The following is a 25034-nucleotide window of genomic DNA, read 5'->3' on the forward strand; positions in this document are numbered from 1 at the left end:
ATTAATACTTACTGGCCAAGGAGTTGTCAGACTACTAATCTGTAGATATAGTGTAGTAGTATTCTACTCATTCTGCCATTAGAATGAGATGATCTCATTTTCAGTTTCCCCTTTCCCTAGAAGGTAATTTTTGTTTTCATCTTTTTAGTTAGTCTCAAGATTTCTAAATACTTTTAGGAGTGTTTTCCAAACTGTTTGTCAGTTGTATAAGCCTCAAGAAAATAGTAGGTTTTGCTTGATAAACTTAGGGTACTGATTTGCTTTGGGATTTCTGGCTTATGTTTTATGCTTTGTCTGTTTACAGATACTTGAAAAAAAAAATTGCCCTTACTATAAGCCCTTTTAGAGAAGCAGGTAGCTGTTTTTATACATTTAAGATATGACTAAAATTTTAAAATAAAATGAAAAATAGAGGACTCAGATTCCTCCCTGACTTAGGAAGAATCCTTGTCTTTTTTTTTTTTTTTTAAGTGGACCAGGTTTTCTAATTTATTTTTGTTTTGTTCAGTCTGTAAGATCTCTCAATTTCAAGGGCACTGTGGGGCATATGTAGCATTTATGTGATGCATGTATGTGTATGCGTGTTTTCCCACATCTGTCGCTGTGGCCCTATCCTTTGTGAAATCCTAAACCATGTATTAAATGCTTAGTTTGTGATTCATAGTGTTCTGAGAGCAATTATAGAATTTTTCTTAGGGTGTTTATTCCATGTGCGCTGTGAAAAAAAAGGGGGGGGGAGTTATTTTTTTGGTAACCCTGCAGTTGCCTTTTTATTGGTGAATTTCCCTTTCTTTTACTGTGACCTGTGAATATCACTGTAGGCTCACTGCCAATTTTGTGAGCCGCTGCCTGCTTCAAAATGGAGGCAGGAAGGTATCCATTTTCATCAAGAGGATGACAGTGTTTCAGTCTCTCTGGCCATCTGGAGAGAGGAACTTTTGGAGCAAAAGAAAATAGAGATTTAAAAAAAATCACATTTAGCAGAAAAGGCAAGGGAGAAAACCAATTACAGTTAAACTGTACCTTATGAATTTATGCCTTATGAATTTATACCATGCTGTCTACTTTAAAGCAAACATAAACAAGAAAATACACAAGCTATTTTTGTAAAGAACTGGTTCCCCAAGTCCCATGAGTATTAGTAAACGAATGTAAGTAAATTAAGGTTTTGGCAGTTTTAAAGTTTATTGAACATACAAAGATAAAAGAACTATAAATGAGGGTTTCCCTCCTCCTTCCTGTGTACGCACTGATTTTTGGTGGTTTGTGTATATCTGGGCTTTTAATAGCCTTTTTCTTGCATCTCTACAAAAAGCTGACACTTTGGAAATTTAATATTCTAAGATACATTTGTCACTTTCTGTGGTCTGGAGAGTGCATTTATTTTATCTGTCTTTTTGTCTCTGTCTCTGACTTTAAATTTTAATTGAAAGGTAGACTAAATAGGAGAAGTTTGAAGCATGTCTTTTTTTACCTTTTACACGCTCATGAGCCATTTATGTTTTTTAAAAAAAGAATGCTTAGGTTTCTAGGACAACCCTATGGGTGTTATATATCTACAACCCAGGTGGCTCAGTGGTAAAGAATCCACTTGCTAATGCAGGAGATGTAAGAGACGTGTGTTTGATCCCTGAGCTGGGAAGATCCCCTGGATCCCACTCCAATATTCTTGCCTGGAAAATTCCATTGAAAGTGGGGCCTGGAGGGCTACAGTCCATGCGGTTGCAAAAAGTCAGACACAACTGAACACACACACACAGCAACCAGATGTAGTTCTCAGTATTCTTGCCTATAACTGGAAAATATCACACCTGATTTTCCATTTGCACAGATCTACTCAGCATTTTGTTTTGTTCTGTTTTTCTTTACGGGGAATGGAGCAGTGTTTCTAGAGTTTGATCAGATTTCGGATGGATGTGGTAGAAATTGTGCCTTTTGTGCCTACTTCTTGCAAAGTCATAGACCTTGAGATGCTTGGGTGCAGGCAGCAAGCAAAACTAAACGGGCTCTCGTTCCCCAGGTTTATGCTCCATCAGCCAGCACTGCCGACTACAATAGGGACTCTCCAGGCTACCCTTCCTCGAAACCAGCAGCCAGCACTTTCCCTAGCTCCTTCTTCATGCAAGGTAAGACACTGCCTTTTCCAAGGGGAGATCCACGGGTCTTTTATGTCATATATGGGACAAAAGAGCGCTGTTCTAATACCCAAGAAATGGAATAGGAGGCCAACAGAGAACATGGAAGTCATGCTCTTTTAGGACTTGAATTCATTAAAAATAAATGAATTAAAACTTCACTGAGACGTATTTTGTAAATGAAAGCCTCTTGAGCCATCATGAGTTAAGATTAGACTGGTTTGGTTACTTAGAATGGATGCTTCCTGGGGGAATGTCTACCATGACTTATCATTTCTGCATCATTTCTTCCCGAGAAGAGCACGTACATGTGTTCGTAAGTGCTTTGATTCAACATGTATTTGGAGCGTCATGGATTTAGACACATGGAGAGCAAATTGCTCTTATACATACCTCTATACAAAAACGTTGACCACTTACAATCACTTCTTGGCCTTTTGACTAAGATTGAGTGTAGTGTCTGTTCTTATCAGTAAAAATGTTGGCTGTTTATTAATTCATAGGGAAGAACAAGTGTCCCATTGAAGATGAAGTGACCTGTCGAACCTCAGAAGTGTTATTTCATTACACAGCAAAAGCTCTATTCTAACACTGACTGACTGAGGGTCCAAGACCCAGCTTTTTTCCCAGACAGATATTGAAAATTACAGCTTTGTGGTAGATAAAGTATATTTAATCCACTTAATTGTCCAGTGTATTTTATTTAGTGCACATGGATATATGCTACCCGAGCTTACAGTCTCACTTCCGGTAGTACTTCTTTTTCTGCTGTGTAGGAAAGACTGAGAGGGTTTAAAGGACCTCTACTTATGAGAGGAGACAGTCCACAGGATGCAGCTTTAGCTGGACAGTTGGTGTGTACCCTGGACACTTGTTGTCAAAATGTGATAATCTTGTTACCAGGTTAATGCTCTGAAATTCAGATATAGAATTCACCAGGAATCCCTGTATGCAAACTTGAACTCTTTTTGCCTCGGCAAAGTGCAATGGGATTTCCTCCTTCTTGCTCTTCCAGGAAAGGACCATGTCACGGGAAAGGAAACCACTTGGGCCAGCAAGTCTCGGGAGCGGCTTGGCGTGTCCCTTAGATTAGAGTGGACACATTCAAAATCATTCTATTGCAAGGGAATTTGTGTCCTTTCCTTGCAGAGTGTTAGCTCTCTTAGGTTGCTAGTTCACACATGAAATTCCACGGAAAATCTATAAAGTTGAGTTGAATAGGTCCCTGGGTTTCCCACATAGCTCAGTTGGTAAAGACTCCACCTGCAATGCAGGAGACCCCAGTTCGATTCCTGGGTCGGGAAGATCCGCTGGAGAAGGGACAGGCTGCCCACTCCAGTATTCTTGGGCTGCCCTAGTGGCTCAGCTGATAAAAAACCTGGGTTCGATTCCTGGGTTGGGAAGATACCCTGGAGAAGGGAGAGGCTACCCACTCCAGTATTCTGGCCTGGAGAATTCCATGGACTGTATCGTCCATGGGGTGGCAAAGAGTCAGACACGACTGAGTGATTTTCACTTTCACTTTCTTGGGAATAGAGAGAATTGGTTTCACATGTAGTGGAGCACCTATTAACCGGGGTCTTTTAGCTTTGTGACCTGTCCTCGGTGTCCGTTTCTTTCAACGGCAGCAGCAGGTAACGTCATTCGGGTGTGTTCTGCGCCATGACAAAAGCCTATCACTTTCAGCTTTAAACAGTAGCCACTTGGGCGTCAACGGGCTTCCCTGGCAGCTCAGCTGGTAAAGAATCCGCCTGCAGTGCAGGAGACCCCGGTTAGATTCCTGGGTCGGAAAGATCCCCTGGAGAAGGGATAGGCTACCCACTCCAGTATTCTTGGGCCGCGCTGGTAGCTCAGATGGTAAAGAATCCACCTGCAATGTGGGAGACCTGGGCTAGATTCCTTGGTTGGGAAGATCTCCTGGAGAAGGGAACCCGCTCCAGTATTCTTGTCTTGAGAATTCCCTGGACAGAGGATCTGGTGGGCTACACCCCATGGGGTCGCAAAGAGTTGGACACAACTGAGCGACTTTCACATTCACTTCGGGCATTGACACCTCTCTTTTATGACCAGGGAAACTATACTACCGTTACCTGTGCCTATAGAGATTGTCAGCTCAGGGACTCATCACCCAAAGCCTAGTTTCACTGAGAAAAATTGACACAAGGATAGATTTTGTCCATCTGCCTTCAGGAAGGTCACTTGCTTAAACCATGCACACTGTAAGGAGAGACCAGGTAGATTAAAACAACAGGCTCTTCTCCATGTCAGACCATGCAAAATATGGGGAACAAATTTGTTTTTCTGCATATGAATACTCAAAATGCAAAAAGAAATTTTTTTTGAGTTGACATTTATGATGAGCACAACTGATTCACACACATCTAATTCTATTCTTTCAAAACACATTATGCCAAGATCATGGGACGTGATAAATATTAATTTACTGTGAAAAGCATAATTTATGTAAAATGTGTATTTTTGTAAGTCTGCATTGAGTAGAGTGTCTGTGTTAACAAATCCTAAATGTATTTCCATATAGTGCATCCTGTCAAAATGTTTCAGGAGACTCTTGTTCAATGATAGATATTCTCAATTTATTTGCCATGCATGTCATCTCTCTGAAGTGTTCGTTTTTCTTAGACTTCATGTTTGAATTTAAGATGACATCTACACTTTCACAATTTCCGAGCTAAATCCAAAGTCCATGAATAGTTACTTTTTAAAAGTCATATGTTTTTACATGATGGTCACAAAAACAGTGCATTGTAATCCCATTTCACATGGCTTCCTTCAGTGACAGTCTCCGATACCCTGAGAATTCAGGTCTTGAAGAAAATGTAGTTTAGATGAAAGAGATTCAGAGACTGTCAATGGCATAGGCTTCCCAGGTGTCTCAGTGGGAACAAATCTGCCTACCAAAACAGGAGACATAAGAGACATGGGTTTGATTCTTGCCTGGAGAATCCCATGGATGGAGGAACTTGCCTGGCTATATTCCGTGGGGTTGCAAAGAGTCAGTCATGACTGAGCACGCACGCATGTCAGTAGCATGTTTTAAATTCACTATTGTGTGACCTCTTATTTGTAACTTCAGCCTCCATCTTTTAGTTAAAACTCTTATGTTGTATACATCTTGTATACATCTGGCATTTAATTATTTTAGTTAAACTACTGAAGGAAAAAAAAACTGAATTGAGCGGTAACAGAGATCCTCTGCACCCTTAATTTAAGGAACCCAGACCAAGGGAAGCAAACTTAACAGTGACTTTGAGGCCTCTGGGCCTGGAGAGTGAAAAAAAATCTGTAGGAATATTTTTAATGTGGTGTTAATAGAAAATCAGCTTGATATTAAAATATATTTCATATAATTTTAATATCATTTTAAACTTCTTTTTTACTCATAGTTTTATAAAAATCCAGAGGCTTTCAAAATTGTCTGTAATGTAGATACCACCTTATGTGTGTACCCTTTTGATTGCTACTGAAGACTTAAGTTAGCTATATAACTATATATCAAAATATAAACATTCAGAAAAAAGACACACACTCAGAGCTATGTACTTGAGACTATTCTTCCTTAATTATTACATCCCATAATGTAATTCCAACTTTAATTCCATCTACTCTATGTCACAAAATGAAACCCAATCTCTGAAGTCAGAGATACTCTTTCTCATTATTACTTATTTCTTTATATGCTCTCAAAACTTGTAAACTGGCCATCTGTGTATTATCTCAAAGGTGTTATTTTGACCCCAAAATTCAGGAACAGTTAAATTTTTTCACTGATTTTCATAGGAAGAAAAATGTCAGGAGACATCTGAGAAATGTTTTCTTTAGCATTAGCTACCTTGCTGTCTTGACATAATTCTATGGAGAAATATGTTCTGTTCTTTTACAGTTGAGTTTTTACTAGGAACCCTTTAACTGTGTTAAATATTTATATTTGTTTGGCAATATAGAGCCACTTGGAGAAGTATCATGAGGTGGTCTTCTATAGTCAGCTCACCAACACAAAGATGAATGTACAATAGGCAGTTGTTTCGGGGGATATGAAAAGGCCCTAGTCTATAAGACAAGGCTGAGTGCCTCGAAAAAGTCATGGTTTTCTCTGTCCTTTACAGATGGCCATCACAGCAGTGACCCTTGGAGCTCCTCCAGTGGGATGAATCAGCCTGGCTACGGAGGGATGTTGGGCAATTCTTCTCATATTCCACAGTCTAGCAGCTACTGCAGCCTGCATCCACACGAACGTTTGGTAAGGCAGACTCACGTGGTAAGGGGGATGGTACGGCTCGTTATTAAGTCTCCTCCTGTCTTCTCATGCATGTACACGCGGACTCTGTCAATGGACATAAAAATGGCACACGCCCTCTGACAGTCTTGTTTCTGGGATCAAAGACATACGCAGACCACTTTTGTAAGCCCACCAGGCTCTCTGTGTTGTACCCTGTTCTGCTGATTGAATTTTGTTCTGTGCTTTCTTTATCATGATGTCAGTTTCCTTCAGTACATAAATACATACTGTATTTGAGTTGCAGCACTTTAGCTGTGGTGGTTCCTTGGTTTTTGATGTTTTGTAGTTTTTTTTGTTTGTTTTTCTAAGGCAGGGGTTACTATCTGTAGTTTTGAAGGATATGCTGCAGGGGGCATAGCCAGTCAGTAGACTGTGAATTAGGTAATGTACATCTCCCAAGGGTATTTCCATTTCACCTGACCAGCTTTTGTAGCCGATGACAGCTTTGAACTATCGTGCCACACCTAAAGGAGAGCCTTCATGTCTCCTCTACACTCCCATCAGTTACAGCAACCAGAGGGTTTGTATTTGGATCAGATTCCCAATTTTCAGTCTTTTATTTTCACTTCCACACCCTCCAGCATCTCCTTGATACTCTTTTACTTTCACCCCTGTTGAAAACTGCTGGGCTAAAGAGAATGGTCTCTTTCTTTTATGACTAAAGTTGCCATTCTGCCCATCATGCTACACTCATCCATCCTAGTATGTCTCTTTATTCTGGAGGAAACAGGGCATCAGGTGTTTTTCTAGTCTCAAAATTTACCACATCCCAGAACCTACTGAAGAAATTAAGCCTATCACTAAGTGAAGGGAAAACTGCTTTTGGGTCATGTGTTAGGTCTTGGCTCAGCTCAGTCGTGTCGACTCTGTGACCCCATGGACTGCAGCACACCAGGCCTCCCTGTCCATCACCAACTCCCAGAGCTTACCCAAACTCATGTCCATTGAGTTGGTGATGCCATCCAACCATCTCATCCTCTGTCGTCCCCTTCTGCTGCTGCCTTCAATGTTTCCCAGCATTGTGGTCTTTTCCAGTGAGCCAGTTCTTTGCATCAGGTGGCCAAAGTATTGGAGTTTCAGCTTCAGCATCAGTCCTTCCAATGAATATTCAGGACTGATTTCCTTTAGGATGGACTGGTTGGATCTCCTTGCAGTCCAAGGGACTCTCAAGAGTCTTCTCCAACACCACAGTTCAAAAGCATCAATTCTTCAGCACTCAGCTTTCTTTATGGTCCAACTCTCACCATACATGACTACTGGAAAAACCATAGCTTTGACTAGACGGACTTTTGTTAGCAAAGTAATGTCTCTGCTTTTTAATATGCTGTCTGGGTTGGTCATAACTTCTCTTCCAAGGAGCAAATTTAATTTCATGGCTGCAGTGACCATCTGCAGTGATTTTGGAGCCCCCAAAAATAAAGCCAGCCACTGTTTTCCACTGTTTCCCCATCTATTTCCCTTGAAGTGATGGGACCAGATGCCATGATCTTAGTTTTCTGAATGTTGAGTTTTAAATCAGCGTTTTCACTCTCCTCTTTAACTTTCATCAAGAGGCTCTTTAGTTCTTCGCTTTCTTCCATAGGGGTGGTGTCATCTGCATAGCTGGTATTTCTCCCAGCAGTCTTGATTCCAGCTTCTGCTTCATCCAGCCCAGCATTTCTCATGATGTACTCTGCATATAAGTTAAATAAGCAGGGTGACAATATACAGCCTTGACATACTCCTTTTCCTATTTGGAACCAGTCTGTTGTTCCATGTCCAGTTATAACTGTTGCTTCCTGACCTGCATACAGGTTTCTCAAGAGGGAGGTCAGGTGGTCTGGTATTCCCATCTCTTTAAGAATTTTCCACAGTTTGTTGTGATCCACACAGTCAAAGACTTTGGCATAGTCAATAAAGCAGAAATAGATGTTTTTCTGGAACTCTCTTGCTTTATTCCATGATCCAGCGGATGTTGGCAATTTGATATCTGATTCCTCTGCCTTTGCTAAAACCAGCTTCAACATCTGGAAGTTCACGGTTCCTGTAGTGTTGAAGCCTGGCTTGGAGAATTTTGAGCTTTACTTTGCCTAGTGTGTGAGATGAGTGCAGTTTGCAGTAGTTTGAGCATTCTTTGGCATTGCCTTTCTTTGGGATTGGAATGAACACTGACCTTTTCCAGTCCTGTGGTCACTGCTGAGTTTTCCAAATTTGCTGGCATATTGGGTGCAGCACTTTCACAGCATCATCTTTGAGGATTTGAAATAGCTCAACTGCAATTCCATCACCTCCACTAGCTTTGTTCATAGTGATGCTTCCTAAGGCCCACTTGACTTCACATTTCAGGATGTCTGGATCTAGGTGAGTGATCACACCACTGTGATTATCTGGGTCGTGAAGATCTTTTTTGTACATTTCTTCTGTGTATTCTTGCCACCTCTTCTTAATATCTTCTGCTTCTGTTAGGTCCATACCATTTCTGTCCTTTATTGTGCTCATCTTTGCATGAAATGTTCCCTTGGTATCTCTAATTTTCTTTAAGAGATCTCTAGTCTTTCCCATTCTATTGTTCTCCTCTATTTATATGCATTGATCATTTTGAGGATGGCTTTCTGATCTCTCCTTGCTCTTCTTTGGAACTCTGCATTCAAATGGGATATCTTTCCTTTTCTCCTTTGCCTTTCGCTTCTCTTCTTTTCACAGCTATTTGTAAGCCTCCTCAGACAACCATTTTGCCATTTTTCATTTCTTTTTCTTGAGGATGGCATTGACTCCTGCCGCCTGTACAATGTCACGAACCTCCGTCCATTAGGATTGGGAGGCAGACAATATGCGACCAAGTCTCTTGTGCAGTAAAATAGATTTGAAAATGTATGAACCGCTAGTCCTCCAAATGGGAGACTGTAGCAGATCCAGTGATTCTTAGTCGTACTTATATTGTTGTTCAGTCACTCAGTCGTGTCTTACTCTTTGCGACCCCATGGACTGCAGCATGCCAGGTTTCCCTGTCCCTCCGTATCTCCCGGTGTTTGCCCAAACTCATGTCCGTTAAGTTAGTTGTTCAACCACTTCATCCATCCAACCATCCAACCATCTCATCCTTTGTCGCCCCCTTCTCCTCCTGCCCTCAATCTTTCCCAGCATCAGGGTCTTTTCCAATGAGTCAGTTCTTCACATCAGGTAGCCAAAGTATTGAAGCTTCAGGTTCAGCATCAGTCCTTTCAGTGAATATTCAGAGTTGATTTCCTTTGGGATTGACTGGTTTGATCTCCTTGCTGTCCAGGGGACTCTGAAGAGTCTTCTCCAGCACCACAGTTCGAAAGCATTAGTTTTTTGGCGCTCAGCTTTCTTTGTCATCCAGCTCTCACGTCCATACATGCTGCTGCTGCTGCTGCTGCTACGTCCCTTCAGTCGTGTCCAACTGTGTGAGACCCCCAGACGGGCAGCCCACCAGGCTCCCCCGTCCCTGGGATTCTCCAGGCAGTGGGCTGCCATTTCCTTCTCTGCTGTATGAAAGTGAAGTCGCTCAGTCGTGTCCGACTGTTCGCGACCCCATGGACTGCAGCCTACCAGGCTCTTCCGTCCTTGGGATTTTCCAGGCAGGAGTACTGGTGTGGGGTGCCATTGCTTTCTCTGCATCCGTGCATGACTACTGGACAAACCATAGCTTTGACTATGTAGATCTTTATTAGCAAAATGATGTCTCTGCTTTTTAATACGCTGTCTAGGTTTGTCATAGCTTTCTTCCAAGGAGCAAGCATCTTTTAATGCCTGTAGTCACCATCTGTAGTGATATTGGAGCCCAAGAAAATAAAGTCTATCACTGTTACAGTTTTTCTCTGTCTATTTACCACAAAGTGATGAGACTGGATGCCATGATCTTAGTTTTTTGAATGTTGAGTTCTAAAACAGCTTTTTACTCTCCTCTTTCACTGTCATTAAGAGGCTCTTCAGTTCCTCTTCATTTTCTGCCTTTAGGGTGGTGTCATCTGTATGTGCTTATACTACTACTCCTCATCTTGTGATCTGCCCTTTTTTCTTCTAATACCCAGATTTATGCTTCTTTCTCTGTCCTAATATAGGAGATAGTACTTTCTTGGTTTCTGTGGTCTTTGTTCTATTTTGGTCAGTCACCAGAGATAGGGAAAAGATGACTTATATCCTATTTTGATGACCGAAAACATTCCAGAAGAGTTCAGATATCCTTGAAAATATCTATTTATTAATGGATAGTCCTGGTCACAGAGACAAGGTGAGGATCCATGAGCTTATCCTCGAATGAGAGACAGAAGATGAAGGTGGAATTGGCCTTTTTCTGTCATCTCCCAACTTTGAATGTGGAAATCACAAGCTAGCTCAAATTTCAGCCCATTTTCAATAAATAGCAGATGATTTACTTTCAAATTTCTTCTTCTTCCACCTCTTACTTAGAGTTATTAGCGTGAAATCTCAAACAAATAGCACTTATTACTATACTAGAATTTCTTCTTGGTTAAAACTTTTATTTCACCATCATCATTTTGCACTTCTCTGGAGAACACATGATCGAAATTGTATGTGTCCTGCAATCAAGGAAAATTTTGGTTTACAAATAAAAGATTTTGGCACTGTACTAATATGTTGGAATTTCCATTAGGCATTTGTTTTTCTTCACTCCTGTATTTATTGCTTTCCCTATCATGCTCTAGAACTTTGACTTAAATGGTTTTATTTTTATTCCAGTCAAGTTCACTGCATGGAGGAAGCATGTTGAAAATGTGCTCAACAGCACAGAAAATGTGGTTTTTAAAATGGAAACCAATTATACCCTTTTAGAAAAAATTTCTTGAACCTAAACAATGTTATCAACCAGGAAGAAAGATCGTTTTGAAGGAGTAACCCGATAGGTTGTATCAGGTTCTGTGTGTATAATGTCATTTATCCATCGCAAAACAGTTTTCATTCTTAACACCAACAATTAGCATATCTTGGATATGAGGGGGTTTATTTTTCAAAAGGAGAAACAAATTAGGCCTCTGGTAATGGGTCCTGATGAATTTTCTCACTGATAGGGGAACTATTATGATACCTAGTAATCATTGTGATTTCAGTATTTATTAGAAAACCTCTTGCTGAAGTGACTTTTAAAAATCTGTTCTGATTGAGAATCATTTGCGTATACGGTATGCAGTTAGTGCCCTTTTGCTTGAAAGTAATGATGGTTCCTTAAATTTTTCATCTGTAGCTTTTACCCAGTTTCATACTGAACAAAGCAATAGTTTGAGAAAAAAGAGGAAAGCTTTCCTTGGATTATTTTGGGTATAATTTGGCCAAATTAGTATGTCTTGCTGAAGGTAAACATTTTAGAAACATGATTGCCTTTATCACTTTCTCGTATGTTATAATAGAATGTGTGATTACAAAGCTTAAAACCCAAATACAACAGTAGCAGCTGTCAAGTCACTGGTGGTGATTCTTTAAACCCCCTTTACAGTTTCAACCTTGACAGCAATCCCACAGCTAATCACTACTATGTCACAGATACACGTACAAAATCACCCTGAAGAATGCAGTTTGTGGTTACACTTTGGAAGGAGCTGTTGTAGAAGATTTAGGTTTGGAATGACTTGGCAGAATTCTTTTTAAAAATAGGATAGAGTCCCTGCAGTCTGGCATGGGTTAGGATCAGTCTCTGTACCACAGAGTAAAATAGTCCTGGGAGTCTGGAATTTTACTATGAAGGAAGTTCTGTTGTCTTCTATTGTTTGTAACCTAAACCCTTGCTCTAGTGATTCTCACTGGGGGGGTGATTTTGCCCCACAGGAAACATTTGGTAATGTCTGGAGATATTTTGGGGTGTTAGAACCTGGGGCCAGGGGGTGCCTGTAGGTGGTACTGGAATAATCCAGTGTATCGAGGCCAAGGATTCAGGAAACATACTACGATTGATAAGAAAAGCTCCCCAAACACACACCAATCCCTGCCAGGCAAAGAATGCTCTGGCATGAAAGACCAACAGTGCCAAGATTGTGAAATGCTGCTGCTGCTGCTGCTGCTAAGTCACTTCAGTCGTGTCTGACTCTGGGCGACCCCATAGACGGCAGCCCACCAGGCTCCCCCGTCCCTGGGATTCTCCAGGCAAGAACACTGGAGTGGGTTGCCATTTCCTTCTCCAGTGCATGAAAGTGCAAGTGAAGTCGCACAGTCGTGTCCGACTCTTGGTGACCCCATGGACTGCTGCGCACCAGGCTCCTCCGTCCATGGGATTTTCCAGGCAAGAGTGCTGGAGTGGGGTGCCATTGCCTTCTCCGTGTGAAATGCTGCCCTAGCACAAAATTTGACTTTATTATTAGTATATGCTAACAGTGACCATATTTTCTAATCTTTGAATGATCAACTCATCATTTAATAAAAAAAATCACTCACGGAAACATTTCCAACACTTAACTCTGTCAATAGACTCCACATACACTATAATTGGGTATCAGGTAAAAATAAATAAATAGTGGACGTGTAAAACCTTAACACCTGGGGCTTTCCAGATGGCGCTAGTGGTAGAGAATCCGCCTGCCAGTGCAGGAGATGCAAGACACTTGGGTTTGATCCCTCTGTTGGGAAGATTCCCTGGAGGAGGAAATGTTGCCCCACTCCAGTGTTCTTGCCTGGGAAATCCCATGGACAGAGGTGCCTGGCGGCACAGGGTCGCAAAAGAGTCAGACACGGCCGAGCACACACAGAACCGTAGCACTCTGTCATACTTCCGTTTGCCTTTGCCTTTGTGGCAGGCAGGGCAGATATTATTAATAGCTGGAGTAAGAAAGACTAATGAGACCTCTTATAGTTGATCCCTAAATACTCTAAAAGAGACATTATTCACATATCACTAATAATCTCTGTGGTGTATTTATTACGTCTTTGAGTGACAGTAGTTGTCAAGATCCTTTGCCTTGTAAAATAATCTAGTTATAAATCTCATTAACTTATTTCAGCATCTAATTTTCTGTGAGTCTCTAAAAATAACTAATTTACGTGAATTGCATTGGTTTCCCCACTAAAGTCTATGGGGAAGAACTTTCCTTTTTAGTCTCTGAATTTAGGAGTAACCCTTTGTGAAATCCTGACATTTGACAAAGGGTTACTCCATTTTATACCAAAGTAAAAGGGTCTAAAAATTCCTTCTGATACGATAATCTTTTTCCTGTCTCATCCTCTCATTATTATAGTTATTTAAATATTTTTCAAAATTCTTTTCCTCTGTTTTGATTTTTGAAAACTTGGGGCTGGTTTATCCAGTTTCTCTATTCTTCAGAAATTCAGCATGGTCTAGGACTGTGTAAAAATGAAATCAAACAATCTTTTTTCTGTTTCTTTCTCTTTTTCCATAGTTTGTTTCTTTTTTCCACATTATTATAGTCTTTAGTTCTTAAGCAAAAATAGCTCTTCTAAGTTTGGTCTTCCATGGCTTATCCAGTTTTTTAGGTCAGTTGTACTGTGTAATGGGCTCACTTTATTATCCTTTGGAGAAAATTTCATGGACTAGTTGAGGTTTTCTGGAAGTGCCAAGTAGAAATGAGTTTAACAGGTGGCCTAAGGAATTTTTGGTCAAGCAAAGAGATCCAAGAAATTTATAAGTTTGAAAGGCATTCTTGGGAACTTGGAAATGTTTTAAGGCATCATCCCAACTATCTCACTGAAGTTGACCTTTTTTTTGGACTATTTGGGGTGTGCAGAGGTAATATTTTCAAAGGCATCAGCCATGTCACTGGCAGACCTGACTCTGGAATACAGATTTATTTTCTGGACTCTTTAGTTGCCTCTCAAATAAGTAGTATTTCAGTCCATTATTTATTAAACACTAGCTGGTCCCTGATGGCTCAATTGGTAAAGCATTCGCCCTCAATGCAGGAGACCCAGGTTTGATCCCTGAGTCAGGAAGATCTCCTGGAGAAGGAACTGGCAACCCACTCCAGTCAGTATGCTTGCCTGGGAAATCCCGTGGACAGAGAAGCCTGTTAGGCTACAGTCCACGGGGGTCGCAAAATTTGGACATGACTTAGTGACTAAACCACCACCACCAACTGGTAACCAGTTGTTCTTTGAGCTGCTCATAGGATGAGTATGTTCAGCACTCAGCCACAAGTTGTGAGAGGCACAGAGGCAGAAACGCCCTCTTGAAGCGTTTCAGTTTAGGTGGAAATGCTCTTGAAAGAGGAAGCCTGGAAAAGCAGCATTTCAGGGAAGATCCCCTGGAGGAGGGAATGGCCACCCACTCCAGTATTCTTGCATGGGAAATCTCAGAGCCTGGTGAGCTCCAAGTCTATTTGCAAAAGAGTCCCCACATGACAGCAACTGAAGAAGACGACAGCAGCACAGCGCAGAATGTAAATGCAGCGTCAGGGAGGAGAGATTGTGAAGGGGCTGGAAGCAGAAAGGGGCCCTCAAGGGAGAGGCTGAGCCCAGGATGGGCCCCACCAAGTAAATAGGGGTCCTGTGAGACAGGGGGTCCATGTCTCATGTCCAGATGCTGGGCTTTAAGTGCCCCTGACTTTCAGCATCCTATCCAAACTCTGATTTCGACAGACTCTCCAGTAGTGCTGTACTAAAGATGCATAGCCCATTAATACATGACATACAAGGAAAAAGTATATTTCAACTTAAATATTTTTCCTTTACATGTCCGTCATATAGTCAAATACCTGTGAGCTTTACTTTTTAAGATACTTTAACTTGCAAAAGAAAATAGCTCCATTTTGTGAATAACTATGCTTTTTGTAAATAACCATGTTCCTCTTACTGGTCTCCGCCTTGGACAGGAGGCAGGTGGTTGGGGAGCAACTCATGTGTCACCTTCCAGGCACTTGTGAGATGCCAGATAGCAGCTAGTATGAGAGTCATACCCAGAGCTAAGCCTGAACGCATTCTGTGAAAGAGGATATTCTTTCTCGTGGTCAACTCTATGGTGAATTGCTAAGGGAGAGAACCTATAAGGAAGGACAAAAAATAAGTTATTCTCAGTTCATTTGTTCCAGTGTACTTCAGCATAGTCTTTGACATAAGACTTTATACATATTGATACTGTAGAGAGATATTCAGTCGTTAAACTGCTTTTTAAGTTTTTCATTTACCATTTTGTTGTTGCTGGAGTTCAGGAGGATGATCCAGTTGGTCGGGAAGAAGATTTGAGACTGGTTATTCTTGGCCAGTTAGTTTTCAGAAGATCAGGATAAAGTGTGCTGTGAACCCTGCGGGTCATGCTGGTGTTTTATTCATTACATTATGGGCTCTTTCTTACCTGATCAATAGGCTGTACCGAAGAATAACAGTAGTGATGGTCTTTTATTGTTGCTAAAGTCCCAGACCTGCTTTTAAGGAATCATTTTCGTATTTAGAGGTGGTGACCATTTCTCAAGATTTAGCACTGACATTATATTCCTCTAGCTTTGATGCAAACCCAAGCCAACTACGTCTTTGTATTTTATTACTTGAAAAATGAAAGTTGTCAGATCTAAGCAAGATGTATTCTTGGATATTTTGAAATTCCGAGGGCTGTCTCCACTGTAAAATGAAGACTTCTGAAAGAAGTATTGGAAAACTGAGCCACTAAATATTTTGTGATTGAATATGGCCTCCTTTTTCTGCTTCTTGCCACAGGGCTATCCATCACACTCCTCAGCAGACATCAATTCTAGTCTTCCTCCGATGTCCACTTTCCACCGTAGTGGTACCAACCATTACAGCACCTCATCGTGTACACCTCCTGCCAACGGGACAGACAGTATAATGGGTGAGTCATGGGAACGCCGATTCTGATGCTGACAACCAGTGTCAGGGTTTAATCGTCAAGGACTTCTTCTCCCCCCAACCCTGTCACTGAACAGTAATCGAGCTGTGAATGTTTATCACATGGACAAATGAGCTAAGCAGAAGTCATCATCATCTTGCCTGTAATCTCTTTTTGTCCTAAGACACTGCTTTTTGGCTGCCTGTCTCCACTGTGAGTGATTAGATTGAGCCAGGTTTGAATAGACCACCATGGGCTTCTCATACTCTCAAACAGCTAATGAAGTGACCTCTTCTAAGAGGAGCCTTTGAAAGTTAGTAAAATAGAAGGCATAATAGCTCTTAATAGGAGTTACTGACCATTCTCAAATTCCAGTCACCATGCTAAGCTTTTAACCGTCATACACCACTGTCTTCTGGAAACTAGTTCATGTGATGTTCAGACATAGTTATTAAGAACTAGATAGTTTTACCTTCTGGAGGATGTGGCATTATGGAATCCTCCAGACAGGAAGAAGTGTTGGGAGAGGAGATGGCTGGGCGTCAGTGAGCCAGAATTTACTTGCTGCTTTTTGTCAGCAAAATTACTAATGAGTCAAGACCCAAGCAGAGCGTCCTGTCAAATAAACGGAGCCATCATCTCTGAGTTTTTGTGATGTTTGTTGGGTCCTCTCCCCAGCATGCATGGTTACCCTGCCAACACTCTTCTCTCGAGGGAAGAGCTCGGTAGGCTGCCCGTGCGGGGAGGCAGCCACCACCTTCTGATTCTGCCTTCGACAACCTTGTCCTTCAGATGAGAGGCACAGTCTGATGCTGCAGAGTCTTCTCAAAACCTCAGACTTCCTCTGCTCACCACCTACTCTGGTTCCAGCTCAAACCCACAACTAACTCAGCCTTATGATCCCTTCCTGTAGGTCCAGTTTAGTGATGAGGACACTAACTGTACATTTTTTTTTTATTTTGGGGGTCTTCCCAGTGGCTCATGGTGAAGAATCTGCCTGCCAGTTCAAGAGACACAGAAGACACAGTTTTGATCCCTGGGTCGGGAAGATCCCCTGGAGGAGGAAATGGCAACCCACTCCAGTATTCTTGCCTGGAAAATTCCATGGACAGAGGAGCCTGGCAGGCTACAGTCCATGGAGTCGCAAAGAATCAGACACGACTGAGCATGCACTGAGACTGGAATGTGTATTTATTTATTTATTTTGGCTGAGCCACACAGCATGTGGGGTCTTAGTTCCCTGATCAGAGATTGATCCTGGCCCCCTGCATTGGAAGCATGGAGTCTTAACCACAGGACTGCCAGGGAAGTCCCTAACTGTACATTTTAAAGATAAGAATGTGTGACAGAAGAGTAGTCCCTTTAGCTCTTTGCAGTTGTTTAAAAATGTTCTTTAGATAGTCTCTGGAACTTGGGGAAGTGGTATGAATCACTTATGAGGGGGAGAGTTTTTGATGAAAGAGAAGAGATGTGTTTTGAAATGTTGCAAATGTAATTCTGCCTAAATAATATAGTTCCTGCTTACTCAATAATATACTTCACACTTGAGATGAGCCATCTAGCAGCCCTTCCTTTCACTGCCTTGTCTCACTGAGAGGCGAATTTAGGAAGTAATTTCCATTTTTGTGACTTTTCATAACAAAGCCTCTACCGGTGCGTTGTGTCAGTTTGACCTTGGAGAGCTATGGACAGAGGTCATGTGGGGAAGTTTTGCTAACTATCAATGCAGTTTGGCAGACCCAAAAAACAAGAAGAAAGAAAGAAGTGCAGAACTGAAAGAGTGAGAAAAGCATATTTCACTTCAGTGTGGTTTGACAAATGGAAAGCCCCTTTCTGCAGTCATGAGGTCTTCGTTATAAAGAAGGATGACCGGTCATTCATCCTTTTACAAGGCAGATTTCCTGTCTGCTTGTGGTTTGAGTAATTTTCTTTTTTTAGGAAGGTAGAAAGGTAGAGCAAAAGCTTGAGTTGAGGAAAGCAAACTGAGGCACTGTTTGAAAACGAGTTGTGTTGAGTGATTTGCCAAACAGCTCCCGTAAGAGTCACAGGGACTGGGGAAGAAAGAGATCTTATGAGATGCCATCACCCTCCATGACCAGTGGTCCGCAGGGCCGCGAGTCTCAGCTGGGATAGAGTTCGCCTTACTTAAGCTGATTGGCTCATCACTGGCTTGTGGATGAACAAGAATGTCTACCCTCCTTTTTTATTTGGTCTGGGCAGGTAGAGCAATAATTGGTGACTTCTGCATACTAATATCCAGGGCCCAGCTACGTTAAGATGGGCTTACTATACAGACCAGAGGGCCCTGTTTAAGTGGAGGGAGGGTCTAGACAATAAGAAAGGAGCTATACTTTCCAATGAGAGAAGTGTGAGATTTCTGGAACCCAGAAAAAGCTTTTTAGGAACAACTTTATTGCATAAATTACTCCACCATCATGAGTGTACTTGTCAAAATCTACTAGCAACTTGTGAGAAAGCTTTACAATCATTTCGGGACATAAGTAGACATGGTAATTCAGCTTTTTGGAGGAATAGATCTTTATTAATTTGCATACATACTTGTTACTTTAGGATTACTTTAAGGGAGAACATTCTAGAATGTTCATCCTTAAAATAATACATCCTCCAATTCCTTAAGTTAAAATACAGAGGAGAATTTAAGTATAATAATAAGCCTTCATATTTGCATGGGGTCCAAGTCACCCTTGTTTCTTTGCATTTTTTTTTTTTTTTTTGCACTTTAATTCTAGGTTTTGGTTTGATTTTTTCAGAGTGTGGTAGAAGGCAGGGATGGCAGCATGTCTGTAGAACAAGAAGAGAAGATTTCTCTTCTGATGTTAGTGATGCTTTCCTAACAAACAGTATGGATTAATAGGATACATCTGTAGACTTTTGAAAATATTTGGCATATACTCATTCACTCTGAAATACAGGAAATAAAGAAATATTACATTGCCTGTATCTCAAAGAACAAACAGAGCTAATTAAATAATTGGTAAATAGGGAACACACAGCCTGACACATGTTTGAGATTACACACATGATTCTGTAGAAAATGACTGTAAGCAATACTAATGCCGTAAGAATGGGGTTCAAGCACTAACACATGGACATCACATTCTTCAAGTTTTCTTGGTGGAAAGTGGCAAGGCAATGCAGGCTTTTCATAAATGGCGTCGGTGTCTTAGGAAGAGGAAGATCACAGCTCCACGTTACGCTGTGTCTTCCTGGCAGTCAGGGAGTGTCCCCGACCGATCATAGAAGAGCACAGTGCTTGTGGAGTGAGATGTAAAATCTGGAACCATCGGTTCGTGCCCCGTCTGGAAACATGCTCCCTTGCCTCTGGATCTGTCCCCTGCATCTCAAGAGATGGAATATGCTCATGGAGGTTTGGGACGGCTTGTGTTTGACTTGGAGGGATGGTCATTGTTTCTCATTTTGTTTTCTTTTGCCCTTTTATGCCCAGTATCATTTTTTGACCAAAAGCTGAGGAAGGGCAAAACCAACTCTGAATGTGTTAATGACAGGGTTTTTTGGGTGTTTTTTGTTTTTTGGTTTTTTTTAAATAACACATTCATCCGTGGATTTTTGAAAGAATTGTACAGTAAGATATTTTACTTGCAGCATGTAGTACCCTGCTTTTCTGCCCACGCTAGAGTGCATCAGGCACGTCTGACTTAGAAGGGTAGATGCACTCTGGAATGATACAAATATAATGCATGTGACACACCGCAGATCCTTAGTCGTTTAACTGATGGGGTGGCCAGTTAAGGATAGAAGCTGAGTCTGAGGGCTTCAGCAGTTACCACCGTCAGAGCCTCTCAACTTGCTTCCTAAAACTTTCTCAGTGTGACACTATCTGGGTGTGCTTTAGAGTCGTTGCAGTTCAGAGCTTCTGTCTGTGAGCAGGCGTCCAGAGGAGGGGATGGGAGAAGTTATTAGGTACCAACTCTAGAGGGGAGAAATGTCTATAGAGAATGGATGCATAGTACATGTGACATGTTATGGAAAACCCAGAACCAGCTTTCTGGCCAACCCAGTAGGGACCTACTGTCTCCATAGCTCCTTCCTACTTGCAAAATCCTATAGCCTTTTCTCTTCAAAAGGATTGAGAGACCCACCTAGCATCACACAATCCTCTACAACTCCCCACAAAGAAGAATACTCCAGTTCCCCCAGGGGAGATACCATCGGTGTACATTCCAGGGGTGTGACCGCTTGTGGTTCGGAGCAACACACCCTCTTTTCTCAGAGGGAATTGGGCATACAGCTAGCGTAATGCTTATAATAACTGTTATTGTTTTGTTAGTCTTGAACCAGCCTGTCTAATGCGTGGTATTCACCATGTCTTTAAACCTCAAACCAAACAGTGTTGAAGGAACAGCCTACAAAGATTGATTGAATACAACATATGCTAAAGATTACCCTAGAATATCTATCTGGTTCATGAATTAATCTGGCTTCCAACTTTCACTTCTAATGACATGTTTGTATGAGATGATGGGTTTTAGTGTGTAGCTTTTCTAGTAGAAACATTATGTCCGTTTTCCCTTGAGGACCCGGTTTCACAGTAATTTTATTATGAGAATAGTCACATAAGATTCACTTTGTCTTTTACAAGAATTTTGAGCCTTCAAATACAGTTGGGTGATGAACAGACACAGAGCATAAGAGCAATAGGAATTTTATCCAGCAGCGTCATGGCATCTTAGTTACAAAGACCACCAACGGAGAACAATAAACCAGTTTGATTTAAGTCTTCTCATCCATTTCCTGCACGTGGTGGATGGGGCCCAGCTTCCCCCTTGAATTCCTAGGAATCCGTTAAAAGTTCAGTGTTTGGTAGCCTGTACTTAAGTTGTTCTTCTAATATTGTAGGTCGTAGGAGAGCTGGGCATTCTCCTTCTTTTATCTTTGTTGAGAAGCTCATGACATTGTTATGCTGTTTCTACTAGTTGAATAACATGAGGGTCGCTTGGACACAGTGCAGAAAAATCTAAATTTTAAAACCGTCATCTTTCAAGCAGACACTATGGATTACACTTCTTCATCTTTTTATAGCTCTAACCCTTGGCTCAGTGATAAAGAATCCGCCTACCAATGCAGGAGACGCAGGAGTTTGATCCCTGATCCCTGAATCAGGAAGATCCCCTGGAGGAGGAAATGGCAATCCACTCCAGTGTTCTTGCCAGAAAAATCCCATGGACAGAGGAGCCTGGTGGGCTGCAAAGAGCCAGACACAGCTGAGCAGCTGAGCACATAGATCCTTCTATAGCTTCAGGGTGACCCAGCCTGGGGTTCTGGGTGTGCAATAAAGGGGTAACACATCCTCCAAATCTCCCAGGTTTTTCAGTAGTCAGTCCCCAGGTACCACTTATCCTGATGTTTGGATCAGGGTGTGTTCTAACAGGCATTGCCATTTTCTCCAAAGTGGAGATCGAGACTGAGGGTGGTCCCACTTGTAGCTGAAAAGACTAAACCCTGCTTTCTGCCCCATCTTCTAGCCAGCAGTAGCACCTGTGTTCAAGCCATCTGAACAATGCTTGGGTGGTTGGCAGTGTCGAATCCTCCTACCAAATTACAGTTCCTCTTAATACTACTCATCTTCAATCATATTCATGATACAGCTCTACTTAGAGACTTGATTTTTTTTTTCTCTCTTTAGCTAGGGAAATTGCTAAGAGCTAAAATCACAGAAGAGATCCATCCAGTTTTTTATCAAACAGGGACAGTAGTTCTTCTCTTTAATTCTGTTCTGTAGGCATTTTGTTAATTTCTCATAATACCTTGACAAACACTCAGGCTTAGAATAGTAATCAAGTCCTGTTACATGAACGATAGAAAAGTAGATTTGATGTACACACATTTAATGAGAAGTGTGATTTGCTAAACGTGACTCATTACTCAATATAGAAGAAATTTTGCTATTTGAGTATTAAATGTATATTTACTTTCTGATTACATATGCCCTTTGACATATCAGGCACATAACTAAAAACAGAGTCTTTAGGAAGAGGATCCATATAGCTTAACATGTGTAAGGTCTCTTGAAAATGTGTCTTCTCCAGTGTTTCCTGGAACAGAACAAAAGGCATTCCAAGTGTAAGGGCAAACTGGTCCCAATAAACTGCTTTGAAATTTGAACCCTGGGGTTGATTCTCCAGCTGTAGCAGGTAGAATGGCTCTATATTAAAAAAAAAAAAACAGTCTGTTCTTATCAGTAACTTCCACGAGTAGCCTTTGTAGTTTTCTGAAACACTTTCGTGACAGTATGAGGTAAGGAGTTAAATTCTGTCTTTTTATTATACCCCCAAGTTCTCCTGCCTCCTTGTGTAAAACAAGGACTAATAGAAAGTTCAGTTAGAAAGGTGTTTAGTATGAAAAGATCATAAAGATTTTATCTTGTCTCTTCTAAAGTATGATTTTTATGTCATCATAATTTATTTTTTGATTTAGGCATATTCTTTTTTTTTTTTTACAATAGGTCCTTGTTGGTTATCTATTTTAAATATAGACAGTGTGTACTTGTCAATCTTTAAGGGAAAAAAAGATACAAATGAACAATGAACTTATTTACAAAACAGAAACAGACTCACAGATTTGGAGAATGAATTTATGGTTACCAGAGAGGGAAAGTTGGGGGGGAGATGGGATATATTGAGAGTATAATTTCTTTTTTACATATCTCTAAAATACTTTTATTGGTTTTCAATTCTTCCTAATTTGGTTTCATTAATATATTTTAAAACCCTTATTATTCTCATTTTAAAACTGTTCAAAGAATTAATCTTTTGAAAGCTACCGTAGCAAATTTTATCTATAATTATAACAATATCTTATCCTAGTTGGGTTTAGTTTCTTTGTTAGATAATGTAATTTTTTCTGATGTGGCTCTGAATTTTCATTTCATGAAGGTCTGTTTTCTAGTCAAGCAGATATCCAAATTATTTTGACTGATAAACCTAATTTTAAGAATAATGATAATATTGCTTCTGGAGGGGAAGAAAAAAATGTATGTATAATTATCTCCAAATACCATGGCAATACATGCTATAACATCTCAGTGCTCTTTGTGTTTTCAGAATCCTTGTTATTTTCCTTTAGAATTGTCTTCAGTTTTAAAAGAACTCCTTGATGCAGAAATTTTTACTTTCACACCAGATAATAATTTCAATTATCTCTTTATATTGAATATTTTTAGTACCCTTGATATCTGTGTGTTCCTTCCACTAGTTCATTGTATGATGTTGTACCCTCATTTCAGAGAACTTTCTTATGCATAAAATCCTTAGTACTAACAACTAATATATTTTTAACATTATGAATTTGTAATGTGAGAAAGAATAGTTTTTCCATTTTTTTGTCAGAAGGCAGTTGTGTTCTTTTCATTACATACAGCTTTCTTTCAGTTTTAGTAATTAACAAATGAATGTAGGGGTGAGTTTTGTTAACCAAATAAAGCAAACATCAAAAGATCGGACTGTCATACCCAACATGTAAATATATAAAAATAACAAGCATAATTTAACTATACTAAGCAGAGGTCAGGAGGATGAAATTATAACCTAGAGACAAAGATAATTTGACCACTTGAGAGCTGATCCCATGACTTTATTTTACAGATCTGGAAACTGAAGATGACACATCTGCCAGAAAGAGTGCTTTCTTGGGTTGAGGATAGGGCTGGGAATTTTTTAAAACCTTTAAGTGTGTAATGAAGTTTTTCTTGAATTAATCCGTTGATTTAGTATTTCCTTTTCTTATTTCACAAAAGAGTGACAAGCACTTTCCCCTAGAGTTTAATAGGTTTTATTTAAATATTACATCTCCTCGCTCATGCTGAGTCCTTAATAAATCTAAGAGAAGAACACCACTGGCTGTACCATTTTATAAAGGCAAATTACTCTCAAAAGATAGAGAACAGACTATGGACAAGGGCAACGGGGAGGAAGGAGAGGGTGAGATGAATAGAAAGAGTAGCGTGGAAACATATACATTACCATTCATAAAATAGATAGCCGGTGGTAATTTCCTGTGTGATGCACAGAACTTAAAGTGGGGCTCTGTAACAACCCAGAGGGGTGAGAAGTGGGAGGGAGGGGACATATGTACACCTATGGCTAATTCCTGTTGACCTATGGCAGGAATCAATACTGTAAAGCTATTATCCTTCAATTAAAAATTTTTTTAATTTGTTTATTAGAGCTGATTTTGAACTATATTTTTGAATCGATATCCTTTTATTAACAGGCAGCCTTCCCCCAGTATCCTGCCAAAGGGGATGTTTCAAGGATCCCCTGCAGAAACCTAAATTTGAGGATGCTCAAGTCCCTTATAGAAAAGGGTGCAGTATTTGCATATATCCTTTGAGTCAATCATGTCTGACTCTTTGCAATTCTATGGACTGTAGCCCACCAGGCTCCTCTGTCCATGGGATTTTCCAGGCTTGAATGCTAGAGTTGGTTGCCATTTCCTCCTCAAGGGAATCTTCCTGACCCAGGGATCAAACTTGCATCTCCTGCATTGCAGGTGGATTCTTTACCACTGACACCACCAGGGAAGCCCATATAACCCTTGCTCATCTTCTCAAATACTTTAAATGATCTCTAGATTATTTATAATACTCAAGGCAATGTAAGTCTATGTAAATAGTTGCCACCACTAACAAATTCAAGTTTTGCTTTTTGGAAGGGTATGGAATTTTTTTTCTGAAAATTTTTGATCCGAGTTTGATTAAATCCTTGCATGTGAAATCTGTGGATACAGAGGGCCAGCTGTATCCTTTATTCATCTGTCTGGTATTTAGATAATAGAGACTGCTTCATCATCATGTACACTTATTTTACCTCCAGAATTTGAGACA

The 25034-nt window shown here is 40.6% G+C and overlaps 1 protein-coding gene across 30 annotated transcripts in view; it reads left to right on the forward strand.

The window, feature by feature from the left end:
* The window catches only part of TCF4 (transcription factor 4), a 377557-nt gene that overhangs the window by 311731 nt on the left and 40792 nt on the right, over positions 1–25034 (forward strand). For all 30 annotated transcript variants that reach the window (XM_020910643.2, XM_070452490.1, XM_070452497.1 and 27 more), the window contains 3 exons: positions 2021–2126; positions 6260–6393; positions 16042–16174. In XM_020910643.2, the coding sequence (XP_020766302.1) occupies positions 2021–2126; positions 6260–6393; positions 16042–16174 (373 nt within the window). The remainder of the gene's footprint in view (positions 1–2020; positions 2127–6259; positions 6394–16041; positions 16175–25034) is intronic.

The sequence above is a fragment of the Odocoileus virginianus genome, chromosome 22, assembly GCF_023699985.2.
Source record: "Odocoileus virginianus isolate 20LAN1187 ecotype Illinois chromosome 22, Ovbor_1.2, whole genome shotgun sequence".
Classification (NCBI taxonomy): Eukaryota; Metazoa; Chordata; class Mammalia; order Artiodactyla; family Cervidae; genus Odocoileus; species Odocoileus virginianus.